General features: G+C 45.4%; 1 protein-coding gene across 3 annotated transcripts in view; it reads left to right on the forward strand.

Moving 5' to 3' along the window:
- WWP1 (WW domain containing E3 ubiquitin protein ligase 1) overlaps positions 1-17,988 on the forward strand; it is a 133,824-nt gene that overhangs the window by 34,495 nt on the left and 81,341 nt on the right. For all 3 annotated transcript variants that reach the window (XM_056522277.1, XM_056522279.1, XM_056522278.1), the window contains exon 2: positions 6,730-6,815. In XM_056522277.1, coding sequence (XP_056378252.1) covers positions 6,749-6,815 — 67 coding nt within the window. In that variant the 5' untranslated portion in view covers positions 6,730-6,748. The remainder of the gene's footprint in view (positions 1-6,729; positions 6,816-17,988) is intronic.

A 17,988-nucleotide genomic window follows, 5' to 3' on the forward strand; every position in this document is an offset into this window, starting at 1 on the left:
TATAACCGTGTGCACAGGATAAAACGCTATAACCGTGTGCACAGAATGCTGCATGCTATAACCGTGTGCACAGGATAAAACGCTATAACCGTGTGCACAGGATAAAACGCTATAACCGTGTGCACAGGATAAATGCTATAAACATAAGCACAGCACAAATGTTATGAGATGTGCACAATAAAGCTATAACATAACACAGAGTAAATGCTTTGAACATATGCATGACATCAGTGCTAGGAATGTGTACATAATATAAAGGTTATGAATGTATGTATGATGTAAAAGCTATGAACGCGTGCACAGAATAAAAGCCATGACGTATGCCCAGAATAACTGCTAAATAAAAAAAATCTAATAAAATGAAACTGGTGCATCTATTTCATAAATGTTGGCATTTAAACATGCATTAGATTTTGGCGCAGCAAAGGACAAATTTGCAACAGCTGGAGGCACACTGGTTGGAAAACACTGCCATAGACTTATGCAGTGAAAGGGTCAGGGTTGAGTGATGGCAGGGGGATGAGGCATGTAGACACTGCCACGCACTTCACCCTGCTGTAATTTGCGATCACAACTGTTCTAAATAGCGACCTAAACTTTTGACACCAAAAGTTGTTCTAAATGACAGTAACTCTTTAACGAAGGCTGCATTTACTCTGTTAATCAGTATAATGTATTAACCTACGGTTGCTGTGAGTGGAGTAGCTTGATTGGCGCTCGTATTCTCACACTATGTGGATTCACCATTCACTTTCCTGTCATCAGATTGTGGCCTGCTGACTGTCAGCTAGTGGAGCAGGATCGCTGGATGTGTTCCAGGACTCCCAAAAAGCAAAGCAAGTCACACTATCCCTCTCATGTGCTTCCTTTCACCCCTTGGGGAGAGTTACATCATTTGGCATGCTGTATGTATTTTAGCACAGAGGCCAACATAAAGTCCCCTACTAACTGCCTAATCAGACAATTGGCGTGTGAAGCCCCCTGAGATACACAAATACTGTCCGGCGCAGAAAAAATTCTGCTGACTGTAAGGTTTAGCTCCGTCATCGAAAATGTGCCGGCCCTGTAATGCTAACTCATTTATAAATGGGTTTGATGAAGGCCGTCGTCCCCCTACAAGCTATAAATATGATCTCAGTACTAGTGCCAGAATATGAGCTTGTCTCACAGAGAAAAGTTATAAATAGGCTGGTAACACTTCATAACAACTGCGTGTTTGTTACTGTGGAGCAGTCACCCCGAGCCCTCCATCCCCTCTGATTTTTATGGTTATGCAATGTGTTCTTATTCGTCCTACTTGTGCATACACACGCATAGTGACATCACCGTAATACTAAGAGGGCCATTGTCATCTCTACCGAGGGATGTACAAGTATAGTGGGACTCCTTCCAAGGAGTGTGTAGTAAGGATGGAGGGGATACCACATTAGCATTGCCCATTCTTTGACACTTTTACTAATCTTTCCACCCACTCCTGGCTTTTGCTTAAAAAATCAAAAACGAATATGCCATAGATAGCTAAATGATTTGGGTATCACTTTTGGGGTCCACACTAATCTTAGTGACTTATGACTGCCAGAGGTGGTCAGGAATCTGAAAACAGACGACCTGGCTGTTCTACAGTTTGAAAGTCCCATAGACATTAAAGGGTGGTCCGGCAAAAAGGTTCTGGGGAGCCCAGCCATCAGATCCTGTGAATAGGTGATAGGTCGAGAGCCCAGCCATGAGATCCTGTGAGTAGGTGGGGAGCCCAGGCATCAGATCCTGTGAGTAGGTGGGGAGCCCAGGCATCAGATCCTGTGACTAGGTGGGGAGCCCAGGCATCAGATCCTGTGACTAGGTGGGAAGCCCAGCCTTCAGATTCTGTGAATAGATGAGGAGCCCAGCCTTCAGATTCTGTGAATAGATGGGGAGCCCAGCCTTCAGATTCTGTGAATAGGTGGGGAGCCCAGCCTTCAGATTCTGTGAATAGGTGGGGAGCCCAGCCTTCAGATTCTTTGAATAGGTGGGGAGCCCCGCCTTCAGATTCTCTGAATAGGTGGGCAGCCCAGCCATGAGATTCTGTGAATAGGTGGGGAGCTCAGCCTTCAGATTCTGTGAATAGGTGGGGAGCCCAGCCTTCAGATTCTGTGAATAGGTGGGGAGCCCAGCCATGAGATCCTATGAATAGGTGATAGGTGGGGAGCCCAGCCATCAGATCCTGTGAATAGGTGATAGGTGAGGAGCCCAGCCATCAGATCCTGTGAATAGGTGGGGAGCCAGCCATCAGATCCTGTGAGAAGGTGGGGAGCCCAGCCATCAGATCCTGTGAGTGGGTGATAGGTGAGGAGCCCAACCATCAGATCCTGTGAATAGGTGATAGGTGAGGAGCCCAGCCATCAGATCCTGTGAATAGGTGGGGAGCCCAGCCATGAGATCATATAAATAGGTAGAGAGCCCAGCCATCAGATCCTAAGAATAGGTGATAGGTGGGGAGCCCAGCCATCAGATCCTGTGAATATGTGGGGAGCCCAGCCATCAGATCCTGTGAGTAGGTGGGGAGCCCAATCATCAGATCCTGTGAGTAGGTGGGGAGCCCAGCCTTCAGTTCCTGTGAATAGGTGGGGAGCCCAGCCTTCAGTTCCTGTGAATAGGTGGGGAGCCCAGCCATGAGATCATGTAAATAGGCGGAGAGCCCAGCCATAAGATCCTGTGAGTAGGTGGGGAGCCCAGCCATCAGATCCTATGAATAGGTGATAGGTGGGGAGCCCAGCCATCAGGTCCTGTGAGTAGGTGGGGAGCCCAGCCATCAGATCCTGTGAATAGGTGATAGGTGAGGAGCCCAGCCTTCAGATTCTGTGAGTAGGTGGGGAGCCCAGCCTTCAGATCCTGAATTTCTACCCAGCAGTTTAGGAGAAGAGCTAGGGTGTATTAGAATTCTTTGTTTTGTTCTTTATCTGTTCTGTCCCTGCCCGATGATCATTTTGAAGCCCATTAACCCCTTCAAATGATCTTGAGCTTGTATCTCTCTAAATAGGATGTTTAGTATTTAGAAAAAAACATTTTTTATTTGTTGCAGGGACAGCACCAATCTTGCCTATGGGCAAAGTCTGGTGTTGCAGCATTGACTTAAAAAAAAAAAAGGTTCAATAATTTTAATTGACTTTAAATGGGGTGAGCAGCAGTTCCAAAAATTGTCCATGGATAAGTGAGGCCCTGTTCAGGTTAAGCAGTCAATCCCCTCAAGATTCTCCTGTCTAACAAGTTATGGCATACGGCTTACTAGCTTCTGTGTCCTACGTTATTCTTATGTGTTTGGCTAACTTTAAAGGGGTACTCCACTGGCCAACGTTCGAAAGTAAATGTTCCGTACGCTGTTCGCGCTGCGGGGGTCGGCCATGCCCCCTCAATGCAAGTCTATGGGAGGGGCGTGACGCCCCCTCCCATAGACTTGCATTGAGGGAGTGTGTCTGTGATGTCACGATGGGCATGGCCAACACCCGCTGAGCAAAAACAGCGTTCAGAACATTTACTTCTGAACGTTGGACAGTGGAGTACAATTTTAAATGGAGACATCATTATAAAAAATTCCATCTTTATCCCTCCCTCTATCAAACCCTTTGGGAGATGTTTTCCTGCCTTGCCTTTATGGGATCCTCCACTGTTTAGTAGGGATCGACCGATTTTCGGTTTGGCCGATATTCACGATTTTGGCCGGTATCGGCAATTACCTTGCCGATAATCCGATAATGCCCCCCGATAATCCGATCATTATCCACCACACCCCCCACGAGACCGCCACCGCTGTTGCCCCATTGCCTCCCCCATCCACGGCTTTATAATTACCTGTTCCCGGGGTCTGGGGTCCGCACTACTTCTGGCTCCTGTTTCATCCTGCATTACGCTGTGCGCTGCGCAATGATGTGTGATGTACTCAACACAACGTCACCGTCAGTGCGCACAGTGACAGCTCAGGACGCCGCTGGAGCCAGAAGTAGCGCGGACCCTGGGAACAGGTAATTATTAGGGGTGTGAATCGCCAAGAATTTGGCGATTCGATTCGAATCGCGATACCAGTGTGGCGATTCGATATATCCCGATATATCGCGATACCGTCTAGGTGACGATACATCGCGATATATCCCCATTCTGTCTAAAAAACAATGTCTTTTACACTTTTATTAAAACTTTTTTTTTTTTTGTACACTTTATTAGTCTTTTAGGAATCATTAGATTTCTCAGACAGATGAATAGAGTTCTATTGAACTCCATTTATCTGCGATCCATTGACAGAGCCTGGTCCAGCCTGGCTCTATCAATGACAGAGTCACGGAGAGCATACACATGTCCCTTTAGACGCCGCTGTCAGCTTTGACAGCGGCGATCTAAAGGGTTAATAGACAGCCGCGGCGATCGCCGCATGCTGGCTATTAGCGGCGGCCCCCGGCTACTGAGAACAGCCGGGGGCTGCAGAGTATGGAGCGGGCACGAGTCGGGAGCCCGCTCCATACTCACTGCAGAGCACCGCATGCTGGATACTAGCGGCGGTGAAGCATCAGCGGCCCCCGGATACTGAAATCAGTATCCGGGCACGAGTCGGAGCCTGCTCCATACATCCAGAGCGCCGCTGCCGTGTCAGATCCGGCTGACAAAATGTGGAACTTGTATCTCCTGATGCCCGGGACATGCTTTCTGTGCATCAGGAGATACAAATTCCACATCACTAAAAGAATCGATTCAAAAATATTTTGAATCGATTCAGTATCGGCAAGTGAAAAATCGCGGGAATCGATTTTTTTCTTACATCCCTAGTAATTATAAAACCGGGGATGGGGGAGGCAATGGGGCAGCGGTGGTGGTTGGACTAAGGACCGGCAGGGGGAGAGAAGCGGGCGGCGGTCTCTGGCCAGAGGATAGGCGGGGGGGGGGGGCCAGCAGCGGTGGTTGGACTCAGGAGGACCCCAGGACAGGCAGGGATAGAGAAGAGGGTGGTGGTGCTGAAATAGCGAATAACTTATACCGAAATATCGGTATAAATTATCGGCCTTAACTCCTTAACGACAATGGACGTAAATGTACGTCATGGTGACGTGGTACTTAGCGCACCATGACGTACATTTACGCGCCGACATGATTGTGAGCACCGGAGCAGTGCTCGCGTCATGCCCAGCAGGTCCCGGCTGATATCAGCAGCCAGGGACCAGCCAGTAATGGCGGACATCCATGTCCGCCATTAACCCCTCCGATGCCGTGATCAATACAGATCACGGCATCTGCGGCAGTGCGGTAGTTTGAATGGACGATCGGATCGCCCGCAGCGCTGCCGCGGGGATCCGATCATCCAACATAACAGCCGGAGGTCCCCTCACCTGGGGTCTTCTGCTCTGGTCTGAGATCGAGCAGTGCAGAGCAGAAGATCACCGATAATACTGATCAGTGCTATGTCCTATACATAGCACTGCACAGCATTAGCAGTCAACTGATTGCAATGAATAGTCCCCTATGGGGACATAAAAAGTGTAAAAAAATTAAAATAATAAAAAAATAAAAGTAAAAAAATGTAAAATAAAAAAGTAAAAACATTAGAAAAATCCCCTCCCCCAATAAAAAGTAAAACGTCCGTTTTTCCCCATTTTACCCCCCAAAAAGCGTAAAAAAAATAATTAATACACATATTTGGTATCGCCGCGTGCGTAAAAGTATGAACTATTAAAATATATTGTAAATTATCCCGTACGGTGAACAGCGTAAACGTCAAAAAAAATAAAAAAAATAAACCAAAATTGCTTTTTTGTCACATTTTATTAAAAAATTTTTTTTTATAAAAAGTAAAACCTAAGCTAAAGTGGTACTGATAAAAACTACAGATCATGGTGCAAAAAATTAGCCCTCATATCGCCCCATATACGGAAAAATTTGAAAGTTATAGGTGGTCAAAATAGGGCAATTTCAAACATACTAAATTTGTTAAAATGGTTTGAGATTTTTTTTAAGCGGTACAATTATAGAAAATCATATAATCATGGGTATCATTTTAATCGTATTGACCCACAGAATAAAGAAAACATGTCATTTTTACCGGAAAGTGTACAGTGTGAAAACAAAACCTTCCAAAATTTGCTAAATTGCGGTTTTCTTTTCAATTTTCCCACATAAATAATTTTTGTTTGGTTGCGCGGTACATTTTATGGTAAAATAAGTGATGTAATTACAAAGTACAATTGGTGACGCAAAAAACAAGCCCTCATATGGGTCTGTGGATGGAAATATAAGAGAGTAATGATTTTTAGAAAACGGGGAGGAAAAAACGAAAATAAACGAAAAATAAAATTGGTCTGGTCCTTAAGGGGTTAAAGTCCACAGATTATCGGTATCGGCCCTAAAAAATCGATATCAGTCGATCCCTAGTTTTTAGTAATACATATATACAGCCTATATGTCCATTGTCACATAACCTGGTCTTCCACGCTATATGTTCCTTTCCGCCCATTCATAGCTCCAGTATTTGCTGCAGGTGGTTTTTATAGGTCTAGGTTGGTGACCTTCTCAGGTCCTCAGGTTGATTTTACTTGTCCTCCTACTGTATTGTTAGAGGTGGACTGTCTGTCCAGGTTAGAATAATTCTTTCTATTCCTCCATGCTGCTGTACTTTGCTATTACTTCTGTACTTTGACACGGTCACCCATGACTGATTTTGCACTGAGCTTCGCCCTGTCAGTATTGTAACTATCCTTACATTGTGTTTTTTAGGCCTGACCTGTAACCTGACATGGCCACAGCCTCACCAGGGCCGGCTAATAGAAATAGTCATGAAGGTTTACAGCTGCACGTGACAGGTAAGATGCATTCGGCTTCTGCTACCAGTTTACATGCCTTTTACCTTTTTTGTACTCATACGGTGTCATCTAAAGAATGGGGCGTTTGTTTCCACTGGAGCCGCTGAAGTGATGGTGGCCAGAAGTCTGTAATAACTAATAATAATCCAATTTCTAAAGGTATTTTTCTGTTCTTGAATATAAAATGTTTACATTATTAGTCGAGAGGCATAGATCTGGGATCACATATCTGACATACAATACAAATTTCAGGACAGTTTAAAGGGGAACTCCAGTGGAAAACTTTTTTTTTTTAAATGAACTGGTGCCAGAAAGTTAAACAGATTTGTAAATTACTTCTATTTAAAAATCTTAATCCTTTCAGTACTTATTATCAGCTGTATGCTAAAGAGGAAATTCTTTTCTCTTTAAATTAATTTTTTTGTCTTGTCCACAGTGCTCTCTGCTGACACTTCTGTCCGTGTCAGGAACTGTCCAGAGTATCATAGGTTTGCTATGGGGATTTTCTCCTGCTCTGGACAGTTCCTGAGTTGTCAGCAGAGAGCACTGTGGTCAAGACAAAAAAGTTATTCAAAAAGAAAAGAATTTCCTCTGTTAGCATGCAGCTGCTAAGAAGTACTGGAAGGGTAAAGATTTTTTAATAGAAGTAATTTACAAATCTGTTTATCTTTCTGGCACCAGTTCAGTAAAAAGGGGAGTACCCCTTTTAAGTGCTGTGTTTTATACGTGTGTAAGAAACACCCCTTTTTTGTTATAATAGCACAGTCTCTCTACTCAATAGTAAGAATCGTTAAAAAAATAAATAAAAATAATAATAATCCATAAGCTCCTTTGATGCAGTCGCCCTTTATAAACATTTTTGAATGAATGGGTAATTCTAAAGCGCTGAACTCCAGTATGGATATGTAATAGTAGACAACGTTGCAGCAAGTCAGTTCCAGAAATTTCTTCCCTCCTAGATCTTCCACCATTCCCTGTGATGTGCTATTATTTAAAGGAGTACTCTGGTGCCGAGTATTCCTGCCCGGGCTGCAAGGCTGCAAAAAAAATAAAAATAAACCATCACTCACCTTCCTGGCTTCCCGCGGAGCCCCACTACAGCTGATCGGTCCTCCGCTCAATCTCCTTCATACTTCCGTGGGAACGAAGCGTCACATGGCGCTCAGCCTATCGCCGGCCACCGCGATGTTCAGCCTCGGCCCATGATAGGCTGAGCGCCATGTGATGCTTTGTTCACACGGAAGTTTGAAGAGGATGGACCGGAGGACCGATCAGCTGTAGTGGCGCTCCGCGGGAACCCAGGAAGGTGAGTGATGGTTTATTTTCATTTATTTTGCAGCCTGGGCAGGACTGAGCAGGAATACTCTGCACTAGAGTACTCCTTTAAAATGGAAGTGTTCAGAAACCACAGCGATTGAAGTGGAGACCACATGAAGTCACAGAGCTGGGTCGCGGAGTGTTGAGGTGCATATTATATAAAGTCCCCAGGGTTCTTCTCATTCTGTAACTGCAGAGACCAAACCTCATATGGCATTGAAATCAGCGCAAACCTGTGCACTGGGAGCTACATGGCATGGGTGCCCTTGGCTCAGCAGCGTCATGCCAGCCTTACATCACCAATCACAATGCCAAGTGTAAGATGGAACAGTGTAAAGCAAATCTCAGTGCAGCCCCCGGTATTCTGTGCCAGGTCCTGTCTCAGAGACTGGGATGTGACATCACGGTTACGCCCCCTCCATTCATGTCTATGGGAGGGGGCGTGACTACCGTCACTCCCCCTCCCATAGACATGAATGGAGGGGCGTGGTTTGACGTCTCTAGCGGACGTGGCCGTGACATCACATCCCTGTCTCTGAGGCAGCACCTGGCATAGAATGCCGGGGGCTGTGCCGAGATCGTGGGGAGTCCACAGCGGCGGGACCCCTGCGATCATACATCATCATTCTAAAGCTCCTGAAGTAGTAGGTGTCCCAATACTTTAGTCAATGTAGTGTATGTAATGCGTGGACAATGGGGGAGATTTATCAAAACCTGTCTAGGGGAAAGGTCTAGTTGCCCATAGCAACCAATCAGATTCCTTCTTTCATTTTTAACAAATGAAAGAAGGGATCTGATTGGTTGCTATGGGCAACTGGGCAACTTTTCTTTTGCACAGGTTTTGATAAATCTCCCCCAATATGATTTCCTTTTCCAACTTGTAAAGTTGGGGCAGTAGGCAGCCCCCCCGATTACTTTGCTGTGTCATATAGCATATGACTGGATAGTCCATTTTAACGTAGGAAAAGTGCAAAAAAAAAGTCTCCCTTTTTTTATGAATCTAGAGGTCCCAAGATTAACGCTGTACAGAGCTCAGAGGGGACGTATACAGATCAGGCTTGGCCCATCACGTGAGCTTTAGTAAATGGAAAGCCAGTCCTAGTCAAACATTCAGGAACCTTAGGAATGGAACGTGTTTGTTTTCCTGGATGATAACAATGAGCGAAATGGATTTTTACGCCTTTGAGTCGGAATCCTCCTGTACAGTGCTGTATGTTCCCCAGACAATGGCTTCTATTCAGAAAAGTTAATCTTCAGATTAATCATTAAACATAACATGGACGGAGTTATGTGGCCTTTAAGAGACAGGTTCTAGTCAGCTGTGCTAAGATTCTCCGCGCCAAGGCTGGACAGATCTCACATGTAGTGGATTACAGCTTGGTTTAGTATCCTGTAGGACTAGAAGTATGCTAGAGTTGGTTCTTAAGTTGTTTCCTGTTGATGTCTATGGAAGTTCTGATGTGAGATCTCTTATTGTTCCTATATTTGTTCCTCTTCAATATTTTGCCAATGCCTGGAAATAAATATAAATATTACCACCCAAGTAGTATGCCCAGTTTGGTGTGACATTATGTCCAATTTGCTTTTTTTTCCCCTCCTTTTTTGGTTTAGTTCCAATACACACAAAGGGAATAAACATGTGTATAGCAAAACATGTGTCACTGCAATCCTTTTCTGTGAGAAATACTTAATTTTCTTGAAAGATTTCAGGGGTGCCAACATTTACGGCCATAACTGTATGGCTATTATAGGGCGAGGAAAAAACTAAAATGCAAAAACTAAAACTAATAAAGACCTTTTGATTAACCTGGTAACGACCATTGACGTCTATACTCGTCCATGTGCCTTTAACGGGATATAGCGCGGGCTCCCAACTCGAGCCCATGTCTTACCAGCCAGCACCCAGCTGATTCCTATAGCTGGGGGCCAGTGTTAATGGCCAAAATGCGGCGATCGCCGCGGCCGGCTATTAACTCTGTAGATCGCCGCTGTGAAAGCTGACAGCGCGATTAAAGATGCCTTTATCCCATCCCTGGTGGTCCAGGGGGATCTAAAAAGGTTAATAGCGGCCACGCGCTATTAGCCATGGGTCCCGGCCGTTGCTAGGTGCCGGGCCCAATCCGCCTGCGTTATAGGAAGGGAGCGGGCGGAGGCCGTCCCCAACAGGGTGTACACTCACCGGTATTGCGGTAAATGAAAAATTCACATCATAAAAAAAAAAAATAATGCACCGGTATTTGGTATGAACCGGTATACCAGCCAGCACTATGAATACCCTTATATTGTAATATGTTTTGACTATACGGTCACCGGATCCAGCTGGGGGGAGTGAAAACTGCCAGACCCGGTGACTGTATCGTCAAAATGTAGTGTGAATCCAGCCTTACACAATGATGTGTTGTTGGGCCATACATATTACAATATAAGGGAATTCAACAGCAGGCAAAAAATGAAGCTTCTGCAACCTGTGGTTGCCCCAGCTCACCCACCACAATTCATGACATCACATATCGGGTCCTTAGCGCCTTGATATCCTGCGTCACACATTAGATACCTTTGTGTTGTATACTCTGGATGTTAGAGAATACCCTTCCCTTAGCTCGTGGATGAACAGTTCTTTTTATAAGATGTAATTTCTACAAGGCCAAACGGGGAAACTTTGTTCTGACTATTACACTCTAACATCCTTCTGCCCAAAGTCAGAAAAATAATCTTTGTGCGTTAATCTATGATTTAGCCGGCGCTCAGGAAATCATATGTTTGTGATGTCATTTCCTCAGTAACTTTCTGCTGCTTCACATCCTGCACATAAAATCACCTCTTACCCTTCAGCTGCTTATCTCAGCCAAGAGGTCTGTTTCCTAATTCTTCATAAAAGAAAATACTTTATGCCCACCTATTTGTTAGAATGTAGTGCCAGAGCTTTGATAGTGTGTGGCTGCAGTAGTCTGGCTCTAGGGTCTGCATCCATTTACACAATGTTCACACTGGCATCATGATCCGACCTATGATAGGTCTAAACCATGCCTTGATGGACCCATTCATTTATAATGGGGTCTATCAACGTCCCCAATGCACTACAATATACTTCAGAATAGATTTTCAAATCCTGTCTCAAGGCCCAAATTTTCTTTTTTTTTAAATAAAACAGCAAAAAATAAATAAATAAAATATGGTGGTCACTGTCAATTTCCTAGTTTCTTACTTTCCAGTGGTCACAATCAGATACCAGTCTCCTCCAGTCCAGTGGTTGCTTATATGCCAGTTGCCTCCAGTCTAGTGGTCTTTCCCAGATACCAGTCTCCTCCAGTCAAGTGGTCTCTTAGATGTTGCCTTTTAGATGCCAGTTGCCTTTAATCTGGTCATCTCTATCTGGTACCAGTCTTTTCCAGTCCAGTGGTCTATTAGAGACCACAGGACCATAGGCAACTGGCATCTATCAGATACCAATCCTCTCCATTTCAGTGGTCTCTTAGATGCCAGACTCTTCCAGTCTAGTGGTCACTCTGACCCCAGTCTCCTCCAGTCCAGTGGTCTCTTAAATACCAGTCTCCTCCAGTCCAGTGTTCTCTTAGATACCAGTCTCCTCCAGTCCAGTGGTCTCTTAGATACCAGTCTCCTCCAGTCGAGTGTTCTCTTAGATACCAGTCTCCTCCAGTCCAGTGGTCTCTTAGATACCAGTCTCCTCCAGTCCAGTGGTCTCTTAGATACCAGTCTCCTCCAGTCCAGTGGTCTCTTAGATACCAGTCTCCTCCAGTCCAGTGGTCTCTTAGATACCAGTCTCCTCCAGTCCAGTGGTCTCTTAGATACCAGTCTCCTCCAGTCCAGTGGTCTCTTAGATACCAGTCTCCTCCAGTCCAGTGGTCTCTTAGATACCAGTCTCCTCCAGTCCAGTGGTCTCTTAGATACCAGTCTCCTCCAGTCCAGTGGTCTCTTAGATACCAGTCTCCTCCAGTCCAGTGGTCTCTTAGATACCAGTCTCCTCCAGTCCAGTGGTCTCTTAGATACCAGTCTCCTCCAGTCCAGTGGTCTCTTAGATACCAGTCTCCTCCAGTCCAGTGGTCTCTTAGATACCAGTCTCCTCTTGCTCCATCTAAAAGATGCCAGTGTCTGCTGATACAATGGTTTCTGACAGATGCCAGTAACCTCCAGTTTCTGCAGCCATCAGCGGGAGCATAAATGTAATGTGTGAATACTTGCACAATAGTGGTTACATGTGAAAAGTGACAACAGTACATTTCCCCTCTACCTGTGGTGCAAAGGAGGGATGACTGAAAGGCAAAAGACAATGGAGATCACATCCGCTGTACACAGGGAAAGCAGCAGAAAAAGAACAGGGCAGCAGGTATATCCGTGTTTTCTGGACCACTGGGCCAACCATCTAAGCAGACTATTCGTGTAGTAACAGCTTGGATTACCTTTTCCCTGTGTCTCCATCTGTTATTTGATGAGATGTGGGAGAACAGAATGTGTTTTATCAGCTCGCTTCATGTCTTCCTGCTCCGTTCTGCCAAACACAGAATTTCTTTTATATGTTTCCTGCAGGACTTGTAACTCTGACATGTGATGTTTCTAAACTGAGGTGAAGTGAAACAAAGTATTGTTTATCGCCGTCACTCTACAGCCTGGCACCCACTAAAGTGATGCACCTCAAAGCCACAACATTTTCATACAGTCTATACAGAGATGTCCTCACACCATACTTTAGTGCTTTAAATGCTCTTAGAGAGAGACTCTCTCTCTCATCTGGGGCGCCTCTCTATCTTTCATCTGGGGTGCCTCTCTCTCTATTTCATCTGGGGCGCCTCTCTATTTCATCTGGGGAGACAATCTCTTTTTCATCTGGGGCGCCTCTCTTTTTCATCTGGGGCGCCTCTCTTTTTCATCTGGGGCGCCTCTCTTTTTCATCTGGGGCGCCTCTCTCTCTTTCATCTGGGGCGCCTCTCTCTCTTTCATCTGGGGCGCCTCTCTCTCTTTCATCTGGGGCACCTCTCTCTCTTTCATCTGGGGCGCCTCTCTCTCTTTCATCTGGGGCGCCTCTCTCTCTTTCATCTGGGGCGCCTCTCTCTATTTCATCTGGGGAGACTCTCTCTTTAATCTGGGGAGACTCTCTCTTTAATCTGGGGAGACTCTCTCTTTAATCTGGGGAGACTCTCTCTCTTTAATCTGGGGAGACTCTCTCTCTTTAATCTGGGGAGACTCTCTCTCTTTAATCTGGGGAGACTCTCTCTCTTTCATCTGGGGAGACTCTCTCTCTTTCATCTGGGGAGACTCTCTCTCTTTCATCTGGGGAGACTCTCTCTCTTTCATCTGGGGAGACTCTCTCTCTTTCATCTGGGGAGACTCTCTCTCTTTCATCTGGGGAGACTCTCTCTCTTTCATCTGGGGAGACTCTCTCTCTTTCATCTGGGGAGACTCTCTCTCTTTAATCTGGGGAGACTCTCTCTCTTTAATCTGGGGAGACTCTCTCTCTTTCATCTGGGGAGACTCTCTCTCTTTCATCTGGGGAGACTCTCTCTCTTTCATCTGGGGAGACTCTCTCTCTTTCATCTGGGGAGACTCTCTCTCTTTCATCTGGGGAGACTCTCTCTCTTTCATCTGGGGAGACTCTCTCTCTTTCATCTGGGGAGACTCTCTCTCTCTCATCTGGGGCGCCTCTCTCTCTCTCATCTGGGGCGCCTCTCTCTCTCTCATCTGGGGCGCCTCTCTCTCTCTCATCTGGGGCGCCTCTCTCTATCTCTCTCATCTGGGGCGCCTCTCTCTCTCTCATCTGGGGCACCTCTCTCTCTCTCTCTCTCTCATCTGGGGCGCCTCTCTCTCTCTCATCTGGGGCGCCTCTCTCTCTCTCATCTGGGGCGCCTCTCTCTCTCTCATCTGGGGTGCCTCTCTCTCTCTCATCTGGGGCGCCTCTCTCTCTCTCCCTCTCTCATCTGGGGCGCCTCTCTCTCTCTCTCTCTCCCTCTCTCATCTGGGGCGCCTCTCTCTCTCTCCCCCTCTCTCATCTGGGGCGCCTCTCTCCCTCTCTCATCTGGGGCGCCTCTCTCATCTGGGGCGCCTCTCTCTCTCTCTCTCTCTCTCATCTGGGGCGCCTCTCTCTCTCTCTCTCTCTCTCTCTCTCTCTCTCTCTCTCTCTCATCTGGGGCGCCTCTCTCTCTCTCTCATCTGGGGCGCCTCTCTCTCTCTCTCTCTCTCATCTGGGGCGCCTCTCTCTCTCTCTCTCTCATCTGGGGCGCCTCTCTCTATCTCTCTCTCTCATCTGGGGCGCCTCTCTCTATCTCTCGCTCTCATCTGGGGCGCCTCTCTCGCGCTCTCTCTCTCTCTCTCGCTCTACAGTATGGCAAACAATGCATCCAGTTGCACGGTTTTGTCCGTCTTTTTTTTTTCTCGTACCCAAAACCGTAGCCTATCACAGTTTTTGGTCCGATGAAAAACCGTATTGAAACCATTATGCTTTTAAAAAAAAATGTTTTAACATGGGAGTCAATGGGAACCGTGCGTATCATTCCATCCAGTTTGCACCATATGTTTTTTTTGACTTTGCACAGTTTTTTTCTTGAAATTTCAATCAAACAAGTGTAACTTTATTCATAATGGCGTGAAAAATGTGAAAAATGTATAAGTTTTTTTTCTTAAAGAACGGATGCAACCGTACATCATTTCTCAAACTGTATACGGGTTAAAATTTGCACATACGTTTTGATACAGTTGGGTACAGTTTTGAGGAATCAATTTTTCATTGAAAACCTGATTCGGGAAGTGTATTGCAAAAATGTGGTGTAAATTCAGCCTAATGCAGACGGCCTGAACAGTGACAACCCTAAATGATGATCAGTTGGTGCTAAGGGGCCCAAAGTGTGCCAGGAAAATGTCTCCCCACCTCCCCCCCCCCCCCCCCCCCACACCATTACACCACCATCACTACCAGCCTGACCCACTGATAGATCCATGCTTCTATATTGTTTACACTAAATTCTGGCTCTGCCATCTGAATGTCACAGCAGGAATTGAAACTCCTCAGGCCAGGCAACGTTCTTTCAGTCTTCCATTGTCCAATTTTGGTGATCTTGTGCGAATTGTAGCCTCAGTTTTCTGTTCTGAGCTGACAGGAGTGGCACCCGGTGTGATCATATGCTGCTGTAGCCCATCTGCGTCACGGTTGTGCGGTCAGAAATGGTATTCTGCATACCTTTTGGTTGTAACAAGTGGTTCTTTTGAGCTACTGTTGCCTTTCGGTTATCTCCAACCAGTCTGCCCATTCTGCGTTAACATAAACAAGGCATTTTCATCCAAAAAACTGTCGCTCACTGGATATTTTCTCTTTTTGGACCATTCTCTATAAATCCTAGAGATGGTTGTGGGTGAAAATCCCAGTAGATCAATATTTTCTAAAAATACACCAGCCGTCTGGCTCCAACAACCATCTCACTAAAATACCCTTTCTTTCCCATTCTGATGCTCGGTTTGAACTTCAGTATGTTGTCTTGACCACGTCTACATGCCTAAATGTATTGAGTTGCTGCCATTTGATTGGCTGATTTAGCTTTTTGTGTTAACAAGCAATTGAAATGGTATAACTAGTGACCAGTGAGTGTATATATTATTGTACACCGGCACCCTCCTTTTTCTATTATGTTATACTGGAGCTATAGGGATTCACATACCATGATATGAGCTCTGGTGTCTCCAGATCAGATGTTCCCTTTAAAGGGGTACTCCACTGGAAAACATTTTTTTTTAAATCAACTGGTGCCAGAAAGTTAAACAGATTTGTAAATTACTTCTATTTAAAAATCTTAATCCTTCCAGTACTTATCAGATGCTGTATGCTCCGCAGGAAGTTCTTTTCTTTTTGAATTTCCTTTCTGTCTGACCACAGTGCTCTCTGCTGACACCTCTGTCCATTTTATAAACTGTCCAGAGTAGAAGCAAATCCCCATAGCAAACCTATCCTATCTTGCTCTGGACAGTTCCTAAAACGGACAAAGGTGTCAGCAGAGAGCACTGTGGTCAGACAGAAAAGAAAATAAATAAAAAAAGAACTTCCTATGGAGCATATAGCAGCTGATAAGTACTGGAAGGATTAAGATTTTTAAATACAAGTAATTTACAAATCTGTTTAACTTTCTGGCACCAGTTGATTTAACTTTTTTTTTTCTTTTTTTTCAGTGGAGTACCCCTTTAAGGTAGAACAAGGTTTCCCAACCAGGGTGCCTCCAGCTGTTGCAAAACTACAACTCCCAGCATGCCCGGACAGCCAAAGGCTGTCCGGGCATGCTGGGAGTTGTAGTTTTGCAACAGCTGGAGGCACCCTGGTTGGGAAACACTGAAGTAGAACAGCTGGATGACCATATGGTAGACAGCATTTCTCCAAAAATATGCAAGACCAGCACTGGAAACCACTATATCCACAGCCCGTCACTTATCTCCCAGTCTTCTGATCCTATCTCCACCCCTGTTTGATTTGGCAGCCGCCTTACGCAGCTACCGGCTGATACAGAATCCCTGTAGATTTATTGCAACACAGTTCATTTTACCCTTAGATAGATTTCATTACTTTTTTTTCAGGTCCTATTAAAAGCTCTGGAAGATCCCAGCATGCGCCTCATCTGTTGTGTAATAGCTGCGCTCGTGTCATAAAAGCGCACTCCCAGGCTATGAACACTTTATTGGTTTGCAAAGTCTAACCGTTCAGGGCCACTGAAGGGCGTTAAACGTGAAATGATGCCCATTGGTAGAAATATACTTGTATTCTCCCCATAGAATGTTTCTGGGGAAAAAAAATTCCCCCACAGTCCTGCAAACCTCTGAAATGCCACAGGGGGCTGATGAAATGGCACTAGGTGGTAATGAAATGACACGTTGGGGTACAATTTCTAAAAGCTGTAACAAAATGTTTGCATGAGCGGGCGGGATTGGACACACCTTGCCGGATCGGGTGGAAGTAGAACACACACATTGCAGGGGCGGGCGGTAATGGTCAGAAATCCAGAGGGATAGTCCTGCGCGGGGCTTTACTCTGAAGATGCCGGAGTACAGCACTTGGGCGTCTTCAGAGTTTTCTATAGAAATGAATGGATGATGGATAGTGTAGCACCTACAGCTCCAGGACACAGAGACCCCAGGCCCTGTTTGGGAGATAGAGTGGTGGATTCCTACCACTGGGATAGGGGATAGTATTTTTTTTATTTTATTTTTTTTACTGCACAAGCCCTTTAACAGAGAGTTATACTGTTTTTATACTTATTTGATGGGTATCCTATCTCTTAATGTCCCCTGATGAAAACCTTCGAGTTGTTTTGGAAGGAAACACGTTGGGACAGTGATTTGTTGTGGAAATCTCTGTCAGATAATATCAGTTGAATATGGTATATAACTACCGACAAGTCTATATTTTTGTGTATTCCATTGACCATATTTGCCCTTGACATTGTGTGTTTAACGAGTACCTGTCATGATCTTGTCGAATGTTCTAATCTTCCCAGTTAACTGCCCCCATCATGATAAACCACCCCCTGCCTTTATTTTTATTTTATTTTTTTACTTTTCTACCTTGATATTGCTCTGTATTTTCTGCTCAGTCAGATTCACAGACTGGAAAGGGGCGTCCCCCAGCAGGCGTGACATTATCTGAAGCCATACAGGGGAGAACTTCCTCCCTCTCTCACACACAGCCCAGAGCAGTGCAGTGTGAGATGAGCTATGATTGGATAAGTCTGCACACTTTCCTGATTTTGGACTTCTGCCAGGCCAGCAGGAGTCCAAAATCTGTGCAGATGGGATGGGATGAAATGTGCTCTGGACAAGTAGGGCGACACCTAGTGGCAGCTTTTTTAAATATAAAGCATAGAAAACTTCA

Source organism: Hyla sarda, chromosome 5, assembly GCF_029499605.1.
Source record: "Hyla sarda isolate aHylSar1 chromosome 5, aHylSar1.hap1, whole genome shotgun sequence".
Taxonomy (NCBI): Eukaryota; Metazoa; Chordata; class Amphibia; order Anura; family Hylidae; genus Hyla; species Hyla sarda.